This window comes from Clarias gariepinus, chromosome 17, assembly GCF_024256425.1.
Source record: "Clarias gariepinus isolate MV-2021 ecotype Netherlands chromosome 17, CGAR_prim_01v2, whole genome shotgun sequence".
Lineage (NCBI taxonomy): Eukaryota > Metazoa > Chordata > Actinopteri > Siluriformes > Clariidae > Clarias > Clarias gariepinus.
The window spans coordinates 16,648,604-16,675,649 of record NC_071116.1 but is presented as its reverse complement, the minus strand read 5'-3'; the positions used below and the strand labels follow the sequence as shown (position 1 = coordinate 16,675,649).

At 37.5% G+C, this 27,046-nt stretch overlaps 2 protein-coding genes across 2 annotated transcripts; one reads left to right on the top strand and one right to left on the bottom strand.

Moving 5' to 3' along the window:
• Positions 1-421: 421 nt before the first annotated feature.
• On the top strand, positions 422-14,633 carry jhy (junctional cadherin complex regulator). Its single transcript, XM_053475990.1, is given in 9 exon segments — positions 422-868; positions 3,083-3,737; positions 7,291-7,395; positions 8,252-8,667; positions 8,810-9,080; positions 11,658-11,744; positions 12,257-12,391; positions 14,001-14,208; positions 14,211-14,633. Coding segments are annotated over 9 exon segments (2,208 nt in total). The 5' UTR covers positions 422-572; the 3' UTR covers positions 14,246-14,633.
• A 1,955-nt stretch (positions 14,634-16,588) lies between these two features.
• Positions 16,589-18,544, bottom strand: bsx (brain-specific homeobox). Its single transcript, XM_053475892.1, has 3 exons — positions 18,176-18,544; positions 17,464-17,654; positions 16,589-17,358 (listed from the first exon to the last, which is right to left on the bottom strand). The coding sequence occupies exons 1-3, from the start codon at positions 18,426-18,428 to the stop codon at positions 17,116-17,118; spliced, it is 687 nt and encodes a 228-aa protein (XP_053331867.1). The 5' UTR covers positions 18,429-18,544; the 3' UTR covers positions 16,589-17,115.
• Positions 18,545-27,046: the final 8,502 nt, after the last annotated feature.

Sequence of the window (27,046 nt, the reverse complement as noted above, 5' to 3'; positions counted from 1 at the left end):
AATTAGTTGTCACATGTACTTTACAGCACAGTGAAATTTCTTCTTATAACCCAATTAGGAAACTGGGGTCTGGAACATATAGGGTTAAGGGCCTTGCTCAAGGGCTTAACAGTGGCAACTTGCCGATGCTGGGGCTCGAACCCCCGACCTTCCGATCAAGTAACCCACAGCCTTAACCAACTGAGCCACCATTGCCCACTGAAAATACAACACTCCCATTCATGGTGCGCATGCTCAAGATATCTCCGCGTCTTTGTCGCCATGGCGACGTTCAGACGTTACCTAACACGGTGAGAAGTCTTCTTTTCGTACGGATTGCTGTATTTAAGTTGCGTATTGCGTATGTTTGTTGCGCAATTGAAACGTTCTGATAGCGTTTTAAATATAATGAAAACAATTTAACCAAAATAGGTTTGTAGATATACAATAAATGCAGGTAGCCAACTAGGCTATTACGCTAGCGTCAATAATTTGCTAGCTTGTTGTTAACGTCATTATTACTGTAGGTTCGCGGCATAGGGGTTATATGGCAAACCAACCCCCCCGCATCAGGGCAGTGTTGTAATTTGTGTATGCTGATTCCACACGAGAAGTTAAACATGGAATCTGATCAGACACGTGACGTTGGAATGAGTAAAGAAGGCACAGCACGTGAACTTTGGGACTCCTTGGAATCAGACACTGAGAGCTTGGTGCAGGAAAAAGCTTACCAGAGAGAGCTTCAAGAGCGCATACTGAACGGCGCTGGTGACAAAAGATCCTGTTATAATGACAACTCTCACAACGTCGAGAGATCAGAGCATGAAGAGGGCTCTGATCCACAAGCTGTGATCACTGAAACACGTGGGGGTCAAAACAAGTTTTTAAGGTATTCAAACTGATCTTACTTGTGCATCACCTTTTTAGTGCATTGCAGCCAACTCCAAATATCCCTGAAGGGCATGTGTTTGCCTCTGTTTTCATCTCTTATTAACACTCCTTTTATTTTACATTATGAGAAGATGTAAAAGGGTTAATGACAGCAGTGTACAGTCTAAAGCCTAAATATTCATGTTATTATCAGAGATTCTACATCAACATGAATGGCCCTGTTGAGTATAATACACTTTTATTTTACCTTCATTAATGGATGTGAGTAATTAGGGCTCTCCGAAACAGACTGAGTAAATAATGACAATACCTGACACAGCCTCGATCATTCCCGAAATGATGAGACCTTTTTTTTATTCAAGAGCGGCCTGGGAAACATAATGGAAATGATTAAGAGCTTGTATTCACTTGCCTAATAGGTAACGGCAGTCTTTGAAAATGATGTTAGAGTACATGCATTCTAATTCATTGGAAAGACCTCTAATTTTGGCACTTTCCATATAACTACCCTCATTTAAAGGAAATTAGATTTTTATCCTGCAGAAGGTTATCACAATAAGGCCTCATTCTGAAGTCCATAAAAAAAACAGATGCTTTGTTGGACTCTAAATAGGAGGGCTTTTTATGAAACAGAAGCACAGATGCTGGAATCTGAAGTGTTCATTGCAGCATCTGTCTCAGCTCCACCTTCAGGTTAGACAGAATGAGATCTTTATTTATTTATTTTCATTTATTTGTTCATCTTTAGGACCATTTTATCCTGGTCAAGGTCACAGTTGATCCTCAGAACACAGGGCACAAGTGGAAATGCACACTAGATAGGATGGCAGTCCATTGCAGGGCACAGTGCACCTTTCTCCTCTTGGTCTACTGCACTCACATAATTCAATTTTTTTAGACATATATTACTAAATTTAGGGTGCACTGAGGCCTTGGACCTGCAGGGTCGAGGGTTCTATTCCCGCTTCGGGTCTCTGTGCATGGAGTTTGCACGTTCGCCTCGTGCTTGGTGGGTTTCCTTCAACAGCCCAAAGACATGCAGATTAGGCTAATTAGCATACCCAAAATTGTACCCTATCCCTGCCTCTATACCCTGGATAGGCTCTGAAATGAATGAATGAATGAATGTTACTCAATTTGTCCATGTCCTCTTTTTAAAAATATTACATTTCTAAATTCTCAAATGTCATAATCAGCATAATACTTAACAAACCCACTATGGTTATAAATATAGAATCCACTAAAAACTATTGCAAGTATATCCATTTATTTAATAAACCAAAACTCAGTACATAATATCACTGAGACCATTATTTCAATTATTTAAAAAACTAATACCAATACCTACATTTTAGTTATTCCTGATGAAAAATATATACTGATTGAACATGCTTTGTTTTATTTGTTTTATCCTCTTATATAACACACTATTCATTTTTGTATTGTAAGATAATGTCTGATAATATCTCCTCTATACCATTTAATTTTCATTTTTAATAAGATTTGACAAATGCATGTTTTTTTTTTAATGTAAGTGTAATTTCTTGGTGGTGGCCTTAAATTTTTTATCTTTACTTTTGTACCACATCCTGTTTGACAGTAGCATTGAGCAGTGTTTCAGCTGTTGTTTTTTTCTTTTTTTTTTAAAGTAACTTAAAAAGCTTTGAGTGGGTTTTCGTATGTTAAGGAGCCTCCACAGCTGTGAGCCCACACTGCATTCTCAAGCTCATTTCATCGAGTCATTACTGAGTCATTCGCTGCCCCTTGCCCTCGTTGGCTGAAGAGCTGTACGCCTCGCCAACGCTGTATTTGGCATCATGAGACGTGAAGAGCGTCTTGTAGCATTCAGAGCTGTGCAACAAAGAGGCTCTCTCTTCTAATTATTTTAATGAGATCTTTTCATCCAGTGATGCAAGGAGCACATTAGGTAGCAATTTCAACCTATTTTATACCCTTGAATCTGTCATTTTCTAAACTATGGTGCAATTGTAAGATCTAGACCCTTAGTGATTAGGGGCTAAGCTGGGGGGAAACAAGGATAAAGCAAAAGAAATGAGAAGCATGTCTTGTATAATGTGTCAGACCTTTACACTTATATTTGCATATTTTTTAAACTGCTTAAATGCTTCTTGGGCTACTAATTTCTAGTCTGGAAATAAGGTATAAATGATATCTCTTTAATGATTATTAATATAACTTCTCCAAATTGTAGACCGACGTCTCCTTGGGATGAATATGCTGAGTTGCGCTATGATCCAGACTGGAGAAAGAAGCTGGCAAAGTCTACGTTTCTCCAGACAAACGTCTCCTCTGACTTCAACGAGGATCCTGGAGAGACTCCAAGACATGCAGGACATGTGTCTCCAAGAGAAAGAAATGACTATTTAATAGTCCGTAGTCCTCTTTCATCAGGAATAGACACTGCTCAATTCGAACCACTGCAGTCTTCCTTCCACCTGCATCTAACGGAGGATCAAGAAGGGCAGACAGTACCGGAAAGCTCCTCAGCTTCTTTAGAGGCCACGCCACGTTCAAATTCAGATAAAACCATGAAGGTTATGCATGGAGTTATCCACCAGCCGCATCTTGCTGGAATTGTACCTTTTTCTCCTCCACGACAGAGGCAGCAGGCACAAAGTCAGAGGCAGCATGAGGGGGAAAATCAAAGCTTTGCTCAGAAACAAAATACAGACCAGCATACTGTAATAGCTGCGCAGAGAAGATGCTCCCAAAAAGTCAGAACAACCAAGCTGTCAGAGGACATAGTAGAACGTAATAAAGCCACTTTGGGTATGAACAATCATAAGCAGGGATCATATCTAAAGGCGTATGAACAAAGAGGAGGAAAGCCAGATGATGCAAATCAGGTAAGTCTTTATTGATAAATTTTGAACTGGGATAGCTGATGAAATAAGTCTATTGTAGGCCACCTCAGGATCTTTATTGTTTTTGTGTGTATGTATGTATTTTCTTTTTAAACCACAAGGGGGTGCAATAACACAGCGCTTGACATTCTCCTCAGCCAACCTCCTGTGTTTCTGTTCTCTTTCTGTTGTCTTTCATCATAGTTTTATTCTATCCTGAAAGACCACAAAAAAGATGAGTTAAATCCTATTCTTTTCTATACCTACTCTATGGCTATGTGTAGTAACAGGTTGTCATGTTGATTTTCTAAACGAAAAACATGCCAGTGGATAGACTGGTGACCTTAAACTGCTTCTATACGCTTATAAGTGTGTAAATGATTTACTATCCCTATAATTCACTGACATTGAATCTGATAAGAATTCTTTCATTTCTTTTCTCGGTGTTTCATTCATATCCTCCAAATTCACTATAACCCAGACCAGGATAAAGCTGTTACAGCTCAGTACAGTATATTTCAATTTGTACAGTATATTACTATTTTTATGTACATCATATTTCTATTTTTAGTTCTATTTTTCCTAGTTTAATTTAATTTTTCTATTTAATTTTCTATCGTATTTCTTTTATTCATATTTATTTCTTATTTGTAAACTTTAATTTTCTTTTAGGGTCAATGGCAGTCGTATAAGCATTTCACTACATTTCGTACTGTGTATGACTGTGTATGTGACAAATAGAATTTGAATTACTGAAGATGTACGAATAATAGTTTAGTATAGAGCCTTCGCTAGGAGAAATCTATTGTGTGCTACTGCAAAAAAGGTCAGAGAGGTACAGTACTTGATGTGATGTACATACAGTATAACCATTCAAAAAGCATTTGAGTCTATATTCCTACTCTAGTTTCTGACCCCTTCTGCCCACATGAACGGGGCAATACAGTTGACCTCAATGTTTAATTAGTAAATTAAATGGATTTAAAATCCATTGTAAGCAGATGTCTACATTGTTTTCGCTCTACAAGTGTGCCATATTTCATATGACCAATAGAATTTATTTATTTAGTTAGTTATTATATATGTTTTTTGTAAATCTAAATGAACAAGTTACCTTGCTATTGTCGTGGTCCCTTTATGGAAAGGAATAAGCAGCCTAATCTAGCTGTAGCTCAGAAATTAATTTGGCAGACACTGGGAGCAGAAAAAGGAATAGGAAGCATGTCTGGCTATGTAGTGCCTATTATGAGTTGATCTGCACAACAGTAGCTATTAAGAACATCAGAGAGGCATGGTTACCAATAGGCTCTTAGCTATCAGTGCACCTGGCCCTGCCGTGTAATTGGCAGCCTCGGCCTGTCTGTGGGCTGCACTACATGAGGATTTGCAACATTTCAGGCCTTTCCTGGCCCATCTGAGCCCAAACCCACCTTAATCTCTCATGTCAGCTGCATTAGCATAGTGAAGAGCTGTTAGCATTGTGACACGGTAAACAGAGCGAAGGTTTTCCTCCCTAAACGCTGCACTGATTGTACTTCCACAGTCCCAAGTCTTTCAGGTAAGATCTGCACTGTGGAAAAGGGTTACGATGATCTAAAACTACTTTATTTGTTTTATCATCCAAGCCTATAATAAAGATTGACCTGCACAATAAAAAATACTCTAGATTTCTCTTGTCTTCTCAAAAGCAAGGCCAGCATTTTGTTTGTTTATTTTTATTTGTCATTTTATGATGTAAAAGAAAGATCACAAGACCCTATCCTGCAGATTTATCATGCGCCCATCTATCCGATTTTATATTCTGGTATTTGCCTTGACTCTGTTTTTTTTATTTATTTATTTTTCTTCAAAGGAAGATAAAGCCTCCTATTAACTCACATCAGTTTCCGCTTCATTATCTTGCCCCAGCTGCATATGTCTTTGGTTTATTTTTAAAAGGCACAATTTTCTCCTTAATGGGCTTCTTACTGCTGACAATTAGCCATGTTATTAAACATACACAATCTCATAATGTGCCAACTTTGTGTTGGCGAGTGGCAGAGCAAAGCCTAAGGCCGCGTAGAGGCTCCTTTGATAAAGACAGAAGTAGCAGAGCAATCTTCTGCCATTGCACTCAGCCAGAGTCCCTCGTCATCTCCCAGACCCTCACTTCAAAGCCAGGAACATAATGTACAATCTCTTAATAGCTCTAGACTGTGGCTCCGCGGCTCTCTGCCACTGTACACCCTGCCTCAGTGTAAACACCTAATCAAGATTGCCTGGGCGGCCACAATAGCAACCAAATGCAATTCAAGAACTGCAAGCCTTTGAAGTCCTCATTGCAAAAGCTGTGTTTCTCAGTCTTGAGGAAAATGGCAAGCTCAGATCGCCTGACTTTGTTGTTGCCTCATCTCTCGCCAAGAGGCAATTATGGACCCCCAATTTATCAGAATAGATATTACACAGCTTATGAAGCTCAAAATGCAATTTTGTTTGATCATTTTCTCAATTTGATTGAGATTATTAAAATGGTGGACAAAAGGCAGTGGCAGTAGCTCGGGCAGAGGCTGTGGCCTGCTGCCTCGGAAAGACCATGAAGTGCAGGTCTGTGATGTCTGCGTCTCTCTCTCTCTCACACATACACATATACACACACACACACACACATGCACCTGTTACTGCACAATGGCAGTAGTGCGCAATATACAGTACATACACTTTATGCAGAGAGTCAAACAGAAAAGCCTGCTGGCTCTGTGACTGGTGCAATGCTATCATCAACACATTCTGCTAAAGATAATCCTATTTAAAGAAGCTGACTGATATTTAGGGTTGTTTACCTTTTGACATTTGAGGCATTTCAGAGCTGTCAGTAAACATTTTGCTGCTCTTGTAAATGGTGGCTCTTATGTGTAGCGTTGGGATTCAGCTCTTTGCATTCCTGGCCTTTCAGTGAACAGATAAGCCAGCATGGCTGCCTGTTTATTGATGGATATGTTACAACTCAATCCACTCACTGCAGCATGCTTCTTTTCGACCTTCCTCTATTCGCGCTTTCAGAATTAGCCACATTCATTCGGGGACTCTTCAAGCCGTCAATAGCATCGATCAGGCCGGATTGTCCTCAGAAGCCAAAGTGACTCCAAGTTAACTAAATGATTTTCATTACAGTATTAGCGCCAAATATGCTCTCGCTGAATGGGTGCATTAAAAAATGAAGAGAGTGAATTGATGTAATTATCCTCAAACTGCTCTGAAAGGACTGTGGTAAAGGGGATCAATAGTCTTCCAAAACGTGCCAGAGACACACATGAGAGAATTGTAGTTCAAGCAGTTTAGTAGCTTGGGTGGGGGGTTAGAATACAGGACTGCTTATGATTTATTATTTATTTTTTATATAGCCTTTCTTGAAAAGCATTTTTTTGGTAAACTTTATTTTCTTTAAAAGAAGTTTTTTGTGTGTGTGTGTGTGTGTGTCTATCCTAGGCTTCTTCATCCATTTTGTGTTCTTTTTTTTTTTTTTTGCTTTCCGGTCGCTTTCTTTCACTTACACCTTCTCTTTTTTTTTCCTTTCCAGCCCCTACAGTCAGCTGAGGACACTGCCAGCACTGACAGCCCAGGAAGCCCAGACAATGCCCTCAACCCGGAGCTGATGTGGATGCAAAAAACTCAAAAACTGAAGGTAGGACCCTTCACTCCTGTTCACTTTATTGATTTCATCCGTCTCTTTCTCGTTCGTTCCCGCCGTCTCCCTGTGTGGATGTAGGTAGGGCTGCTTGGCACAATCCATTGCCCTAATGCATAACTGTCAGCAAGGGCTTCCTCTCAAGATGAAAATGTCTGCACAGTGGGCCGGGGTTTCATTTTCCCTGTGATGGACGCAATTTCTGATAGAGTTGTTCAGGCACAATGGAGCCTCTGAAACGTCTTGAAAAGGAGCCCGTGCTGCAGAGAGAGGGGGAATGGAGAAGCATCATTATTTTGAGCACTTGAGCGGTCCCCCTAATGCTGGCAGGCAGAGGAGAGTAAATATTTTCCCATTAGAATGGTGAAAGCTGGTGTTGGCTAAATCAGAGGCATTACATGCTGCGACACAGCTCCAGACCTCACCGAATAATGTGTGGCAGAGCGCTGTGCATTGCCAGGCCTGGAGCAAAAAAAAAAAAAAAAAAAGAAATCATCATCTCTATGCCCTGCTCCTCCTCAGGCTATGACAATAGCCACAAAGCTCCTGTTTTTATAATAGATTGGAATGTTTCAGTTCCTATCCTCCAAACATTTTTAATTAGCCTTCATGTCATGTAGACTCCTATTCTTTATCTTCTGTTTGAAATAATTATGTTCAGCATCCTGATCATATTTGTTGTAATTATTTTATTCATGTTAACATCGAGTCCTTTAGAGAAAGCAAGTTAATAAACTCTTCAAGTGCACTGTATCAAGCCTGGTGTATCTTAACAAGCGAACCAATAACCGGTGTGTACTTCACTGTGTGTTTGAATGCAAAATTGCATTTTTTTAAATCTCTACCTAATTAGAGCCACAACCAGGGTAAGCAGTTGGACAGAGCCAGGCGTCACCACCACAGAAGTAAACCCAGAGGTCACGTGAATCGGCTAGTGGAGAAACAATGCTCGCAATCTCCATCTGAAAAAAACACTCTCAGCCCACCTGACTCTGGCAGCGTCTCACAATGTTCCTTCTCATCAGCTCCAACTGTCAACCTTAACATCAACCTTAACACCCCAGCCCGATTTGTCGAACCTTTTATCGATGCTGACGCACAGAAGCAGCGCTACACACTTGCACTTCCTCCTTTGCCACAGGAGAGGATCAGGAATGATGAGTATAACTCACGCTTCAAAGAGCCCAGTTATACTGTAAGTCTCCCTCTCCCTCCTGCTGGTAGTGTGGACCAGGAGCGCATACACATGAATAATAAGAACAGCGTCAGGTCAGTTTTCAGTCCTGTGGTATATGACATCATTTGTGCACTCTGCCTTATTCATAGCAAGTCAAGTAATAAATGCCTCAGTCTTGGTAAAACAATATTTGTCTCTTTCTCTCTCTCTCTCTCTTTTTTTTTTTTTTTTTAGGATCTCACCAACACGGCAACAATTTCAAGAACGTTTTGCCCCAAATGATTCTCAGCTAGGAGTACATTATGGGGAAGAAATTACGGATTCTACCCATACGTCCCAAACTTACATGGGACCCTATACAGTGCTTCCTCCAATCAGCCGGTATAACAACAGTGAGAGGAACAGACCAGAGGAAACTTTGAGTCCTTTACGCAGGAGCTGCTCAGAGGGATACCTGGCACAGCTAAAGAAACAAAAACAAATACAAGCCAAAACTAATTATAAGGTGTGTGGAGAAAATTGGAATGTCATGTGTTTAGCTTTTCAAAAGAGTGCGTGACAATTTCAGCATTAGTGTGTTGTTTGGTTAAGACTATATAAATAAATGCATTCAGGATAATAAAATTGTATGAATAAAACACACGTATACCGCTCAGTTCTAACATTATGACCACTGACAGATGAAGTCAATATCATTTATTTTGTTACAGTGGCACCTGAAGTACATGGGATATATTCGGCAGCAGGTGATCATTTTGTCCCCGAAGATGATAGGTTGTAAGCAGCAAAAATTGGCAAGCGTAAGAATTTGAGCGACTTTGAAAAGGGCCAAATTGTGATGGCTGTACAACTTAGTCAGGGCAACTTCAAAACTGTAGCTCTTGTGGAATGTTCCAAGTCTATACTGGTCTGAAATTAATTGATGCATGTGAGGTGTGAAGGCTGGCCCATGTAGTCCGATCCAGTAGGAGAGCTACTGTTGCTCAAATTTCTTTAATGACTTGATGTATTCATGTCAGAATATGCAGCGCATTGCAGTTTTTTGCGTATGGCTCACATGTGTACTCGCATGGTGCCAATGCTGACCCGTGTCCACAAGCCTACAATGGGCACGTGAACATTAGAACTAGACCATGGAGCAATGGAAGAAGGTGACTTGGTCTAATATATCTTTTTCATCATGTGGATGGCCTGGTGTATGTGGCCAGGTGTATGTACCTGGGGATAAGTTGACAGCAGGATGCTTTATATAAAGAAGACAAGCCAAGTCCAGGGGTTCGATTCAGAATAGATTCAGTTATTGCTCCCTGGGGGTGGTGGCAATTCTGTGTTTCAGGGTGGATAATTATGTTTGTTATTGTGCTGCAGAGCATATGGACGACTGTAGTCAAAGTTAGAAGTTGATAATTGTGGTTAAACTCCATCATCTGGATTTTGGTTCCGCAGGGTTGACCTGATGTTCTCACCACGTGAGAGGAATTATGTTGCTGTCTTCCCTGTCAATGAGTATGATGGTGGCAAATCATGTGAGGAAAAGTGTAATTAGTACTTTCCTCCTAGTGTTTTTTTTTTTTTTTGCTGCTACTTTGACAGAAGTGCATGCAAGGCTTCCTGTAAATGGTTCTTAGTTGTTGTGTGATAAGGAGAGCAAGCAGATAGGTGAAAATTGACATGTGGTGTGGCATTTGCTGGGCATTTGGATGGTCTCCAGACAAACCAAGTAAATGTATATAAATGCAAGCATATTGGTATATTTACGTTAAATGGATTCTTTTTTTTTTCTTTACATGATTTAATGGTCTTACATAAAGAATTAAAGAGCCACATTGATTGTAAATGAATAACACATATACTACAAATATATCATGTCTGTCATTATTGCTTAATACACTAAATTAGACATGGTGTGAAAAGTCTAGCCTGTAATAAAATCTTTCTCCTCCCCCTTGATGAAGGTAATGATTGCTATTGCTGTGTGTAGATCTGTAGGCTAATATTACAAGTAAGTGAAGATGCTGTTAATTGCTTTGATATGATAATATGAAGGGTGGTGTCAGTAATGAAGCTAAACTAAATTTAAGGATGAGGTGATTAAATGGCATGTGTCAGGCCGGGCTGCTCGGAAGCTCATTTGCATTTAACCGCAGTCTCTTTGTCCTGTGTCAGTGTGAGATCTGCAGGTGTGGCCCTCAGATCTGCCTTCCAAAAATAAGCACAGGTAGCTAGATCAGCAGCTCACTAGCATAGAAACCTCAAAAGATCATGAGCTGCTTTTTTAATTCTAAAAAGATCTGGATGATAAAAGGAGACTAGAGACTAAAGAAACATTGTACACATAGACAGGAAACACCAATATAACTACAGTATCTTCAGGCAGGTCAAACACCCCAAAAAATAGTAACTAATGTTGAGCTATTGGTTTTAATACAACTTTAGAAATTAGCATCTGGATGGTTATTTAAGCACCAAACTAAATATTTTTACCCAGCAATGCTACGATAGCAACATATCGGCTGCCAAACAAACAGCTCAGTGGTAGACACACATAGAACCAGCAAGTGGTCATTATACCATGCAACACATCCACTTGATGCCCTCTCAAGATTAAGTCGTCTTTACGCCATAAAACAGATTGCCTCTTCTCTTTAACTGAACCATGGCTGCCATCATGTCTCATCGGATTATGGGATAAATTTGTAAAACAGTGGGAACAGATCAGTAGAGAAAATAAGCATCCTGCAGTGTCCATGACGAATGGTTGATCCGAGACAGACCCTAGAGCCCGAAGGAGCCGGCTTGATCTGGCCTGATTAGCCCCTTTTTCTTTGGAAGAGCTTGTGGATTGCTGCTCGAGTGCATCTTAGACATCCATTACAGATTAACTGCTTACTCTTTCAATATCTCCCAGCTTTACTTTCTTCTTCCATTCTTTTTGAATTGGTTGCCCAAAAATATCTTTATTTTCCCTGGGTACTGATTATTGGGTATATAACTATAAAGATTATCACTGCATTAGTGCAACATATTGCTCAAAGCTGCCACTCTCATATGAAAACTCACCTTATTTGTTCTCTCCATTCAGGTATACACATTGAAGGACTACAAGAACTTGAATCGGGATATGAAGCTGGGAGGTCTCGGACCATCCAACACTGTTGCCGTGGATGTGGTAAGAACTGTAATAGCATAATGTCTAGGAAAGGACCCAGCAGGAAGATCTGCAATTACATGGGTGTAATTGAATCACGCATTCCCCATCTCTTCTTGTTAATTTAACTTATTATAAATACCTATTGCTAGCTATTAAATGTTTTTCATGTCTCTGTTTTTCTACTTATGAATGTGACAGACTTTCATCACTGCAAACACAACATAAAGGAATTTACAAACCTAATGAGTGTAGGCCCTGGAGTGGGTCATTTTCCTGTTTTTCTTCTGTCACCAATAGTACAACCTTCAATGAATCTGATTTTCAGATGGGTTTTTGTCACGGCAGACACTGATTTGTGTTTGACACAGGTTCCAGGGAGATGATGAGATTTGTTTAGTTTTGTTTGCTGCTGTGAAGTGGCCACCGAGAGAGAGACACAATGGGGCAGAGGGGCCTTAAGGGAGAAAACGGCTTAGGTAATTAAACCTCCCTTTTGTAATCTGCTGCTCTCTCTCTCTCTCCGCTGTCAGGCTGAGAAAATTAGACAACAGAAGCTGTATTCAAATGTGATCCGTGAGCAGAACAAGAAGATAAATAGGATTCCCTCTGTGCCGACCAGGAGCCCAGTGGGCAGTGACAAGAAGAACAGCGTTCCCAGGAACAAGGTGAAGGAGGCCTGAAAACACAACACTGGGTTTATCATGTATCGTTTATCTGGACTATTCTATGCCTCAGGGGTTTGATTGGTTATCTCCCCATTTCAGCTCAAACGTTTACATATTTTTTGAATACTGACACATACTGTGAGGTACATTTTAGGAATAAAAAAAGTAATAATATACTAGTTATGTGGATAAATATGTGTAAAAATAATTAACAAAGTTACCAAAATTCTGATTAATTCTCAATTTCGATTGATCAGAAACTGCTGATTAATTCCCTTTATAGAATATCCACTGATTGCTCTTGCATACGTGCATTGTTTTCATATAGCTGCACAGCTTGGAAAGTAGCTTTATATTCATATGCTTCTTATAGTAATTTATTGTTACTCGTATATCGACAGCTCATATACAGGTAGATACATAATTGTTAGTCTTATCTCGCCAACATTTCACAGCACTAAATTTAGCTAAAAAACATTAAAATGTGTGACTTGTCATTCATGAGTATTTAGTGGATTTAACATTGCATTATTGTAATATAACAGCATTGTCTTAAGTGTGTTAGGCCACTTATATCACGTTGATTGGCCAATAAATGCACTTTTGTGATGCGCAATATTAATACTTTTTCATAACAGCATGGTCTGTTGTGTCTTGATTCTTTTATTACAACAGCTCTGACCACAGTTCCAGATGTAATTTAAATCACCTATTACAGTAATTTACTTGTTCTGATACATTATTGATTCTGTAGTAACAACTTACAAATTCAGAGGGACTTGTATGGTGACGCTCCACACAATCAAATCTAATAATTAACCATTTAGATGTTACATTGAGATTGATACAGTATATTAAGATTGATACAGAAAAACATACAATAACTCTTTTATTTTACATTTATGAAGTGAGTGTCAGGTTTCTGTGCTTTGTAACAGTACATTTTTGTGTCATGTGGGAGTCCTTGTCCTTTCTAGTTTTTTTTTTTTCCCCCTTATTTTTAGAGATAGAAAACTGAGGTTGGTGAGGGAGCATCTGTTTATAACTGCTGTAGCGTTTAAGAGATATCAGGAACTAACTTATTTCATAATGTTCCACAACATTAAGTAGAACTATAACTTGTTGAAAGTACGATGATTCAATTAATAATAATTTTAAAATTGTAATCACTGGCAACTTGTGGTTGTAAAAGTAGAATTAACCACTTTTGTGCATCCTTTAATTGCAAAAATAAATAAATAAGTAAACTTCCAATTTTTTACCAAATAAGTGGGAACAGTGAAGCAACTCTGCTTTACATCAGTCCAAATCACACCATCTTGTATTTCCTATAATTATATAGTTATACAATAATATACAGTAAATGTATTTTCCTATAATTGAGTATATTTCTTGTTTTATTCATTTCTCGCAAACTTGCCTCAAACTATTTTAAGTCTTGACACTGGAGCTGCTGCTGACTGAATAACCATTCAAAGTGTTGATTAAAGCTAAACACAAGTACAAGCTTCTTTAACAGGCATTATATAGGCCTATATGTGTTTAATTCCCACAATATCCTTTTTAATAACAATGTTTTACTTTTTGTTAAATCTTTGTTTCTTACCAGGCCCTGGAATATGCCAAAACCATTGCAAAACCGAAAGCACCTCAGCAGCTGAAGAAGAGGGACACAGACAAGACTGAGCAGGAGAGTGTTTTTGAGCAACCTGCTCATTTCCAGTTAGGAGTAGATCTCACGCAGCTGTCTACATTTGAGATGCTGAGGAAACGGCACGAGCAGGAGAAACAGGTTGTAGCACGGTTTACTAGCATCCATGCAGGTCCTCTCCACCTTCTGTCAACCACCACTAAAAAGGTATCCATTTCACTAAACTGTAGAACTCATGAGCAGAAAAGCAGCTGAATCTGAATTGAAACACGTGTTACAGTATGTCTGTTTATAATATCAATGTGTTGTTAATGTATTGCAGTATCATCTAATGTGTCTAATTGTAGTTGTACTCATTTTTGTCCCAACATAAATTATGTGCACTTGTGTGATTTTATTTTATGTTACATGCTTAGATTTTTATTTTATCTTATCTTATCAGCATAATTGTAAATTGATAATAATAATGCCGTACGTATTGACTGGGTGTGGCTAAATATTTGCATGGTGTAAAACATTTTCCATAATTCATATGAATATTTGCTTAGGAAAAATATAATGCATGCATTATATTTTTATAATAAAAAGTTGTATCAGAACACAATCCATGCTATTTGTATAATTTTTTTCTACTTATCATAGCATCATGAATTTTGTCGCCTTATTACTTTATGAACACACCTGGCTGCGCACTGACCACACCACTGTGCTGATTTTCAGTCACTTCCTGCCCATTAGTCTGATTATTCCCACTTTACCCATTCCCTTTTCTCTGACTGAGAAAAAAGAGGGTCAAACAAAGATGCCACTTTGAAGCCTTCTCTGATTAGAGCCTGTAAACTTGTTTTCTATATTTTTAAAGTGATAATTCCCTCCCCCTTGAAACAATCTCGAGCACCTACCCTTTTAATGGAAGCCTTAGATCGGTATCAAAGAGCTATTTGCTCGCATGTAATATTTTAATTAGATTATAGCCTCTATTTAACCCATCATATCCGCTTTGATGCTCCGTTGTTTTCGGCGTCAAGCCTCCGCGCGCGAGCCTCATAAACGCACAGCCTTTTGAATTAATGAGACTTTCCAGACCGACTCTCTTTACGTTGCGCGCGCGCTTTTTCTTTCTCTCTTTCTATCTCTCTCTCGCGCGCACTCTCTTTCGTGCCATAGAAATCGGTTAATTGAAGGAGTCTCTCTCCCTCTATCCCTCCCTCTCTCATGAAGGAGGTTGCATTAGCATCCCCCTCTTTTTTTTGGTCCCAGTCTTTGATGTGCGCGCGACGCCGCGGCCTTTGCAAATGAGCTGATGAGCCGCCATTAGAGAGAGCGGCGCTCTAATCGAACGCTTAATCTTTTAATTGATCACCTTCCACACGGCCTGCTCGCTCAGCCAGCTTTTTACCAATTTATTTATTTATTTATTTATTTTACAATTCAAACGGCATTTCGAGTTGTTTTTCCAAGGCTGGAAGAAAGAAAAAGAAAAAAAACGTCCCTATTAAAGCTTTGAATTGAGCGCGAATTTGCGTGCGTCCTGTTGCACGCGCTGTTCATTTCAATCCTGACAGCAGACTTATTATTGTCAATCAAGCCTTAAAAATAATTAAGCTGTGGAAATGAGAAAGTGGAAAGGTGTGTGTGGAAAGGTATTGTTAAATATTATTAAAAATTTAGCTCGACCCAAGGAGTCTCTTTTTGGTAGTTTGTGTTATGGATAATAATAAATTAATTATTAATAAATGCACTTATTAAATATACGTATTATATGGCTTGCATAAACATTCTTATAAAGGGGATTATACGCAACATTTAACGAGATTATTGACCTTAAAAATTACATATTTCCGAGACCTGCTCCGTAATGTTGATACAAATAAATGAATGAATAAATAAATGAATGAATAAATAAATAAATAAATACATTTAACTAACAATTTATATTACATTTACAGTGACATATTGAGAGGTGGACAGACATTAAATATGTGTGTACAATTGAACGTGGTTTAGCAAACTTGTTCAAAAACAGTGTGAAATAAAAATGGAAAATATTCAGTTAATTTTTAAAAAACTCGTGAAAAGAAAGGAACGAGTAAGATTTTCTTTGCTTGTTTACTTCCTGTGCGCATTAAATTCAGTACACCAAAAAATACCAAAACGCAGTGCTTAAAACTCTGCTTTAGCTTTAAAAAAATAAATGAGTAATATAAATAAATAAATAAATAGACAAACTAGTTATTTGATATTTGAAATCATTTTAGAAATAATTTGTTAAATATGTCAGGGTGGTAGCCTAATAAACGCTTTGTAATAAGACGTTAATAACAAGCAAATGATTCCTTTAGGTTTTTGAAATTTGTAAAATGCTTTCAATACAATAATATTAATAATGATAATAATAATAGCCTATTGTTGTGTTGTAATTTTTTCTCGTTTTTTTAAACTTACTTATTCCACCAAGCCCGGTAAAGTCAGTAACCTTGACATGACAGAAAAGGATGTCAAAATAATATCGAAAATGATAACGGGTTGCTTTAAACAAACCATAATTTCTTTGATAATTATTTTACTGTACATATTTTTTTTTAACATTTTTGCATTAACAAGAGACACATCACAGTTTTAGAGTTGATGGATATGATGCGTCAAAAACATCCCCAAGTCACTGCTGCGCGCGTGCTCAATTATACAGTGTAAATTGAACAAGTGCTATATACCGTGATAATATTTACAGATTGTCAAATACAATATTTACTCCCCTCCCATATTCACAAAAAGTCACTGTGGCTTGTGATATTTCAAACCTGATCCTTTCATTTTTGTCGTCAGATGGGCGAAAAGATTGGTGGTGGTATAATAATAATAATAATAATAATAATAGCAATTCTTCCTGGACGAAGCTACCTGGAATCATGAGTCATTCAGCTGATAACGCAATGTCATAAGCGCTTGAATAATATAGTTTTAAATGATTATTAATTTAAATATAAAAAGAAAAAAAATCTAAATAGAATTTACTATCTAAAAATTCAGTAATCGATATGTACATGGGCGATTTAGTTCATTGTTATTCGGTCTATAGTAAATGTTCAGGGGAGCAAATGTCGTCCTCAATATCGACATCGTCTTCGTTTTCGTCCACCGTGTATCTGTCCGGACTCATTGCGTCTTTTGCGTCTCCTGCGCTTTTATCGTGCAGCTCGCTGGCGCTCGAGTTCTCCAGAGATCTGTCCGAATCCCCTGGTGTCTTCTGCTCTTCCTGCGTTTTCCTTAATTGCTTTTTATGCTTCATTCTTCGGTTCTGAAACCAAGTTTTCACCTGCGCAAACGGTTAAAAAGGTAAGAAAAAAATTCGTTATAAACTTTTCTTTCCACATCTCAGGTACTGAATATTCTTAAAGGTCGAGGCGATTTTAAGGCGTACCTGTGTTTCTGAGAGGCTGAGTGCTGTGGCCAGCTCCACGCGCTCCGGGGTTGAGAGATACCGCTGCATTTCAAAACGCTTCTCCAGTCCAGAGAGCTGCGAGTCCGAGAAGACGGTGCGCGCTTTCCTACGCCTGCAGTGCTTCCCGGGCAGCTCCGGGTGATGCTGGAACAACGATGGCATCTGCACTCCTTTACAAAAAAGTAACAGTTCATATGAGAAAAAAAATAAAATCTTCCAAAATGTAAGCATTCTTACAATTTTTATAAAAACATTTGATAGGATTAGTCATTAAAGTTTGGCACGTATTCGTATTTTATATTCAACCTATTTGAAATTTAATATAAAATTAACGATATAATTAATAAAAAATATAATAATTTAATATTTAAATAGTGTAAAAATGTATGCTTGTTGTACAAAGCTTTGTATTAAATTAAGTGCATAAGTGTTTTTTCTAGAAACAGAAAGAAGTTTGCTTAAAGTACAGTCATTTCTGCATCTTCTGACTTTATTTAGAATTTATATACTGGATCGACTTCGTTGCCCTCCAACAAACATTCAGAATTATCACGCACACGAATAGCAACATTCTATATATAAAAAAAGCATCAGTTGAATCCCGTATTTTTTGCATTCTGCACACCTGTTAGATGGGCTCCTCCAGAGAGAAAGAGAGAGAGAAAGGGAGAGATGGGTAATTCTTTCTTACCAGAGGTGAAGAAGTAGGGATGATGCTCGGGCTTGTGCAGCGGATGGTGCGGGTGGGAGGCGAGGATCGGGGTGGGCATGAGCGGGTATCCGTATTCGAGCAGTGGCATCCGAGATGCGAGCGAGTTTGAAAAAGGCGACGGAAAAACATCCCGCAAAGGCTTCGGTTTGTGGAGCAAAATGTCTTCAATGAAGAAAGACGTTGACCTCTGGCTGGGCATCTGCGCGCCCGGAGATGTGTAGTTTAGGTTCATTTTGAAAGAGCTCGGCCGGAACGCAGTTCTCGCCGCTTGTTTGGACAAAACCAAAACCTCCAGGCCGCGTCCCTTCGTCTGCAAACCTTGGGAGAAAAAAAACGCAGAAACGTAAATCTCTTCGTCTACCCACCGCCAGGAACATTACTATTTATTGGGAGGTGAGTGACAGGCGGCAAATTGCAGTGGGGAATGTGCGCTCAGCCAATCACGCGCCTGCGGGGCGGAGAACTGAATTAGTCCTCTATGGATTAATTAGAGGGAGGCCGAGAAAACCTCCTGCATTACATACAGCTCGACTTTTGCAACCTTTTTGCGCTTTCTTTAAACACACTGCTTCTGTGTTTTTGTAAATTCTATAGAGAGAGTATGTGTCCGATTATTTGCATCAGTGACTGTGCATACATGATATAGCACTATTATACAATAATTAGATTACACAATAATTGTATTTACAGATCTAAATATATATTTTATGTCAATTGTCCACAATATGGTTCATTTACCAATAACTTGAAGAAGAAAAGCTGGGTCATTAATTCAGCCCGTTGCGTTCATGAAAGATTTTTTCTTTAATTTCAGACTGAGAAAAACAAACACCGTTGCTTTGTGAAAATGATTCACCTCTCGGTTCAGAGAGTCTAATCCGTGGGTTGTCTTGTCACTGTAAGATTGTGTTTAATTGTAGATATTGAAACCCGCGCAGAGACAAGTGTGCTTGAGCTGCGTCTCAGCTGAGGGGGCGTAATTTGCTGCTATCGTGTTGTCATCACATCTCCAATCACTGCGGTTAACGCTCCAAAGTGTTTCATTATTGGCAGGAGTCTGGCAGCAATGCTATTAGGTAATTAGGGAGAATGTTACAATTACAGGAAGTTGTAATCCTCAGGCGCAGGCTAAGGGAGTTTTCATCTGATCAGGTGGGTAGAGCCGAATAATATTAATAATCGGGTGTTCAATTAAGCATTGCAATGTCTATTTTTCGTTAGGCAGCTTAAAAAAACAAAACTCGCCTTAAAATGTCGTGAAGCTGCGTTTCAATAAGCAGTCCATGTACTGGTTTCTCTTTTTCGAGAGTTTAAAAGGGTGTAAGGAAAAGTATCAAAAGATAAAACTGTTGAATTTTCAAGGGCTAAAAACATATCTACTTCAATAGCACAAGAATTATAAATTAGCAGATCATATATTTAAACTAGGCTTTGTCACCTGACTTGTTTTCTGCACGAGATCCAGTCCTCGTGTCACTCCTACCTTTAAGTTATTGCAGCTGCTGCTTATTTGACAATAGGTGGTAACTAGTTGCTTTTTAAGGCAATCTGAGAAAGTAAACGAATTAATGGTGATGAAATCGCCTTGACTTGGCTGGTCAATGGAATCGGTGCAGTTAAGCGGCTTTGAAACAGCCATTTAATCAAGTGAAATTGGGAGCGCGCGCAGTGCGGCGTCCCACCTGAGCGCGCGCTGGCTGCTGTAAGAGGATTGCAGTATTACCGACCTGACCGCATATGCTGAGAACAACACACAGACACACACAGACACAATGGCTTTACCTCTAAGTCCTGGCAGGATAAAAAAAAAAAATAGTATGTAAGATTTTGTTTGAAAAATACGTAAAGAAAAATAACGACTTTGCAATTTAAAAAATAAAGTGCTGTAAGGTAATGTCAGAGAGGAAATTTATTTATTTTTACTACATAAGTGCATTATATAATTGTACCACATAGATTGGAAAATGCACTTCTGTAGTTTTTAGAATCTCGGATAGCCTGGAAACAAATATTACTTTATTTTCTGTAAAATGCTATTTGTGTTAACAACAGCTGTGTACGATTCATTGATGATCTTCCAATTTATTGTTTATTTGATTAAGTCACGTGGAGAATACCCATATCCATTTTATCTTGATGATGATGATAATGAAGATGATGATCACACTCAGATCTTAGACCATCCAGTTTCTCAGACTTTTTATTTGATTAACTGTAAACTCATCGATTGAACACAATAACCATTTTGAAGAACAGAGTAGCATAATCAACATTCTTTTAAAGACTGGACACAATTAGCTTATTAGCTTTTATTACACTGCATAACACAAACTTGTTTTTCTTTTACGTAATTTTCAAATAACTGTCTCATATTCATGAATATAGATTGTTTAAAATTTTCTGCATATGGCTATAGCTTGACTTGAAGCTGAACGGTCTAGAGTAGCCATTCAGTTATTAATAGGTATTGTTTTATTATTTTGTACTTTACTGTGTACTTGGCCGGGTTTTTGGGGATTATTTTATTTTATATGCAAACATAGATTACTGAATATAATGTCCTTCTTGTTGTTGTTAATTTATACACCACAAAAGACACAAGACACAGCTGTGCATAATGGAGACCCTTAAATGGAGAAGAAAACAAAATTACAGAATGCTTAAAGATACCACATCATAGTTTAAAACTGTACACTTTTACAACAAAAATCTTAAATAAAAACCAACAGAAATCAGTGAACACTTGCAGTGCTTAATGATCTCTTACTGTCTTCATTTGTATCCACTTGGATTTAATCAAATACTGAACATATTCATTCAATAATGCTTATTTTTTAAACAACAACTGAGTGCACAATATTTATACATATATCAAAAATATATTTAATTTAAACATATAATTAATTATAAAATGCATATTTATATAATTAAATAATTGTGTGCATGTTGCGCTTGGGTTGTGTGAGACACCTAAAAAATTAAATGAGGGAGAATGCTACCAGGTTGATGACACAAGACAGAGAGACTCAATGGTAAACATCTGGTGATAGAATAATTCATAAGCACACCCTCGTAATGTGATCAAACATGCACAGAATTTTCAGAAAGCACTGCAAAGTGAGAGGGCATGAATTTATTATTATTATTATTATTATTATTATTTAAAGATTACACTATACACTAGTAAGAAAATAATGTGTGTAGATTGTGTTTAAAATAAACTAACAGAGAAAAGATATAAAAAATGTGCAGCAAGGTTAAAAGGAGGACTCATGAAATATATGATAGTACACAGGACACAAAAAGCATACTCAGAGGTAAGATAATAATTCCATGTGTTGCATTGAAGTACACTAAAGACACATGGAGCTCAGGGTATGTCAGTCACAGCAAGTCTAAATTTAGTCTAGGTTTATTAGCATGTTGTATGAATTATTGTATTTAATCAATAGACTGTTTACTAAAGACATTATAAATACTTGGGGAAATAATTGCAATGATTAAATTTTTTCTGTACAGGAATGCCGAGAAAAATACCAAGACAAAGATTCTGAATGCCTGTCTATCATTCCAGTTATACTTTATGGTATAACTGTAGTTAAAGCCTGTAACAAATTGAATAATATAATATTTATTTGAATATTATAATCAAATGAGCATTGCTCTCAATAGGATTTAGGGTTAACCCTAACCCTAACACTATAATAATAGTACAACATAATTTGTTGTGTAAAACTGCTGCACACATATGTAAAACTTTTTCTAATTTGAGTTTAACAAGTGAAGTAAAACAGAATATCTTGTTATTATTCATGCAACATGCAACAGTTCCTCCAGCTTTAATATGTTCAGAGAAAATAAATTAACAGCAAAAAAAAAAGAAAAGAAAAAATCAATTCATGTTAATTATGTTTTTTTATTAACAATAAAATATTTTTGTCTATTTTTCTAAATAGTTTTTATTGTATGTGTGTGTTTTTACAGGTGTGTGGTATCTCAACAGACACTCACGCAAATTTGCTTGAGTGACGGTACTGCATCCAATAATCTGTTGCTGTGGAAACGATCAGGAGTATATTCCTCACTCTGCCACAGAATGGCCCTCCCTTAAAACTGCACACTCTGCGACTGCAGGCAAACTCTACACACACATCCAGGGATATATATAGACACAATAACAAATGTAAATGCGCGCACACACACACACACACACACACACATACACACATTAGAGTTATGTTAGCATCAAGCATCAAGGGCCAGTGGTGGCCCCTCTCAGTAGCTCAGCTCTTCACTCTGAGGGGCCTAAGTGTCTGTAATTGCATTGTAATGAACACATTATTTCCCACAAAGTGAACTGAGAGGTCACAATCATGAAATCTCATCTCATCACACCCCCTCTTTCTGTCTCCATGTCCTTATTTCTGCCTCTCTTATAAAATTAGTCTGCACAGGGTGGATAAACATAGAACACGTACAGCCTATTACCCATTAGCAGCCATTAGATTTTTGAAAAAAGGGGAAAATTATATCAATTTTAATATTTTACTTAGACACCCAAAACAAACCATAATAGAGAGCATAAAGCAGACTCAATTTTACTTCCAAATTATTCTGTATTTTTATTTTTAAATGTGGAATTTTTATACTTTTCAAACAACACTGTTTCTTTGTTCAGACTTCTCAGAATCAAACAACTGTTATATTTATTAAAGATACGGCAAACATGAAAACTTGACATGAGGCGGAAAACAGAACTTAGTTTTCTGGAAAGGCCATCCAAGTTTTTATTTGATACAAGCAAATAAGTGTCTGTCACGATAATATTAGGTATATGCCCTGTTATTTGTTTAACCAGTTTCCACATTCCATATCCTCTCAATCCAGTATATTTGATTAAACAAAAACATGATGGTAGTTGTTCATTCAATAATTAAACAGATAAAATTTTTGTGAAGATAAAATGATGAAGCATTCTCAGCAATACAACATGATTCAATATTAAACCACAACATTTATATCAAGCTGGGTATCACAGCATTGCGTTGCAAAATTGACAATTCTATATTGTTGTCATACCTCGTTTTATGTCAGTTTTACCACTGATTAACATCATGTAATTGCAAAAAAAGTTTTAGATATGTAATTGGACCTACACAGCAAGTTCTGTTTACCTTAAAACATACAGTGACCCAAATTTATTTATTGATAAGGCACAATATTGTAAAGATTTGTGGTTCATTTGTCAAACAGCATCAAGGATTAGTAAGGGTGTTAATAATAAGGGCAGTGTCAGTGGTGAACCAGCATCTATTTACCACAAGTAATAAGTGGCTCAACAGGAAAAGCAATAACAAGAACAGATGCAGTGCACAGACAAAGGCACATGTAGACACACAGCCGATCAGCTTGTAGACAATTAGCATGTAGACACACAGCCGATCAGCTTGGGCAAATTTTATACACTGAAATTCAATTATAAAGTTCTGATTGTTGTAAGATGCTACCACTCAGACAAATCAAATTGTACATGCTAAATTTTATATATATATACATTCTGTGTTATGACACAATTTCTACACACAAATGTACAATTAAATTTAATAGATAATTCACTCTATATAGTAAGGTTGGTAATTTATAGAATATAAAAGGAAATAAAGCGCAATAATTTAATTAAAAACAATTAGAAGTAGTAATCACATCAGTGTTGTGTCCTTTTGTTGGGATGCATTGTTAATATTTTCAACCCCAGACCACAATACATTCAGCCTACAATAAACCACTGCATTGTAGTAGATAATGCAGAATAGAGTAAAATGCCTCTCGTTTATTAGACACTGGATAGTAAATCAGCTTCCCTGAAAACTGGCCTCTTCAAGGGAGTTCAGCTATGCTTGGTTTAGCTCTTATGTGTGTTACACACTGTGTGTTAGTGGGGTGGGCTGCGGGAGTCTGTCCTCTCTTCTGCTCACAGGGTCTGAAGATGAAAGCACCTCAGTGGCTCCATTACCTGCATTAGAGCAAGTTTCTCGGACCAATTGACGACTACAAAATGCAACAGGAAAGGGTCTTTTTTTCCTTTCCAGGGACGTGAGTGGCGTACTTGCGTCTAACTTCATTTTTATAGACCACCGCCTATTTTGTTCCATTTCAACTGAGCTGGCAGAGGGGCATTTGATATCATCCCGAACTATCAAAGTGGCCAATATGCCTCGACTAGAGAGAGGAGCAATTCTTCCTTCAATACAGCTGGCTTTTCAAAGATGAATTTGTTATGGCGCATGTGTATTAAAGCACGTTAATGGAAAAAAAAAAGAACTGCATACACATGCTGAAAGATCACTGATCCTGAGAGGTTTGAGTAAAAATTTATTTCTCTATTATTGTAAGTCATTACAAAATAATTGTACAGTCAGGTTATTTTCCCCTCATTTTTTCACTTTAGTTCCTACAGCTAAGAATATTCACTGTCCTCAGCAGTTTGTATATGAAGGACATTTATTTTACACAACCAAATCCCCAGTGCTTCATAAAAATAGTTTGAAGTGATTTCAATCCCTCTGTGCTAAACTATTGCTTAAAGTATTGTATTAGTTTAAAAATTCTTTATTTGTAAGTAAAGGGTATTTAAATAGGATGCTTAAAATATAAATTTTGATGTGTTCAGATTACATGTATGTACTACTACTCATCTGTTCGTTGTAGATTCTACACAATGGAGAATTGTGGGTTCAGAAGTCCAAAACTTAACATGTTTCTGTTTTGCAGTCTTTTTTAAATTACTAATATTTAAAAATGACAAATAATTATGAGAAATAAAAATATTTACTTAAATGTGAGAGACTGTCATGTGCTTTAATGACATGAGCACTGAATCTGACCCTTTGTGCAAAGGCGGTAACAGGGTCAATATCACAAATATAGTTCCTTTTAAATTTTGATTTAAAAAATTGTGCAAATATTGAACTTTCCTTGAATTTCCTTTCTTAATTTTTTTTTAATTCTTTTTTTAATAACAACAACAACAACAACAACAATAATAATAATAATAATAATAATAATAATCATCATCATCATCATTTTTCCTTTTTTCCTTTACATGTGTAATTCACAGCTTTCAGTTGAGTCTGTGTTGATGACCAGGTTTAAAAATGGAAATAGAAGGTTCTGTCCAATGGGAGTAAAGTAGATCCAGAATGAATAATCCTCCCCAAACCTCAACCATGACCTTGCAAAGGCCAATAGGTTTCATGAGGAAAAGCACAAAGAAAATGTATGTTTAAAAAAACAAATAAATACACTATAAATTAAATATTAAAACAAACTGGGAGCCAACACTCATGCTTACTTCTACTGTATCCTAGTACGCGTTATTTATATAAACATTCGGATTTCCTGAACGTATGATTAAGATAATAAAATAGTTAATAATTTGAACAAAACAATTATGCAAACTATTTGTAGGCTTTCCACAATCACTATTTAAAAAAATACAATGTAACATCGGTCCTTCTACACTTTGTGTAGTTTCAACGCTCTACACTGGGGAAAACATCTTTTATTGTTAGCTGCAACATCAAAACAAAGCAACCTTTCTAAAATGATTTGCCAAATATGATTAACAGAGGCTGTGTTCTTTTGATAGAAATAATTATTGTCTACTGACATCTAGTCTACGCCCCCTTTTCAGATAGCTGTCCTATCCTTAGCTAACATGTCCACAAGTTTCCTCAAAGGTCAGAATAGATATCAGACTGATTGTTGTTTTTTATTTTGTGTGCCCCTTTCAGTACCATTCTCATTATAGCACACAATAAAAACCTGTTTCCAGGGCCTGACCTCTTAAACATAATGCATGCAGCCTCAAAAATGTCTTTTGAGGCCTTTAAGTTGCCAGCCGCATCCCCCCTAAATGCCTAAATCAACTCTTTAGAATTTCATTTCGCATCCATCGGTTGGCTAATTTGTACAGCAAGTGCTTTCAGCGTTTTCCCAGCATTTAAGCAGCGGCCTTAATCAAAAGAGCATGCAGCCGATTCCCTCTCTCGTCTCTCCCAGACAGCGCTGTGGATGTGGAATAAAACCCTTCCACTTAACCACTTAGATGAATATATCAAGAAACTCATTTGTCATTTTAATTGCATGATTTGAGGAGGTGCTGCCTTCCTTTGCCTCTTCCATTTTGGTTCATTTCCAATGTGAGCACACATTAGATTGATCTATGAAAGACTGCAGAAATCACAACACTTAAGTCTTTTCATTTCACCGTAATTAGATAATTGAAATTCCTGTCACTGTCTCTACACTTTATCAAAACACAAACATTAGCCACACCAGAGATAGACGGGATTGCCTTTCTGCTCTCTCTACTTTATACTTTTTATTTTTATTTTTTTAAAGTTGCTTTTAACTCTTGTTTTTTTCCTAGCTCTTGCAAGTTGCCAAAGCTTTATTCCATCTCCCAAAGCCAGAAATAGTGCAGTGCCTGTCCATTTTGCTGAGATTTAGCAGGCCCATTAAGTGATTGCTAGCTGAAATGACAGGGCACATTTCTCCTGATACACTCCGAGAAATACGGCTGCGGCGCATTAAGGGCGCATTACTGAAGCCCATTCTCCAGCAGCTGCAAGGATATCCATTAAGGTGGCTCACAGCCCTAAATTTTTCCATTTTCTCTCTCACTAAACTTGACTTTGCGCATTATTCCCTCCTCTGTTTTGTCATTTGCAGCAACAAATTATATCAGGGGAAAACTATCTGTCCCTCTGTGTTCGCTCTCGCTGTAGCTATTTTCTGAGACTGATTCTGAAGTGTCAAAATGGACACATCATTAGGAGATAACTAGGT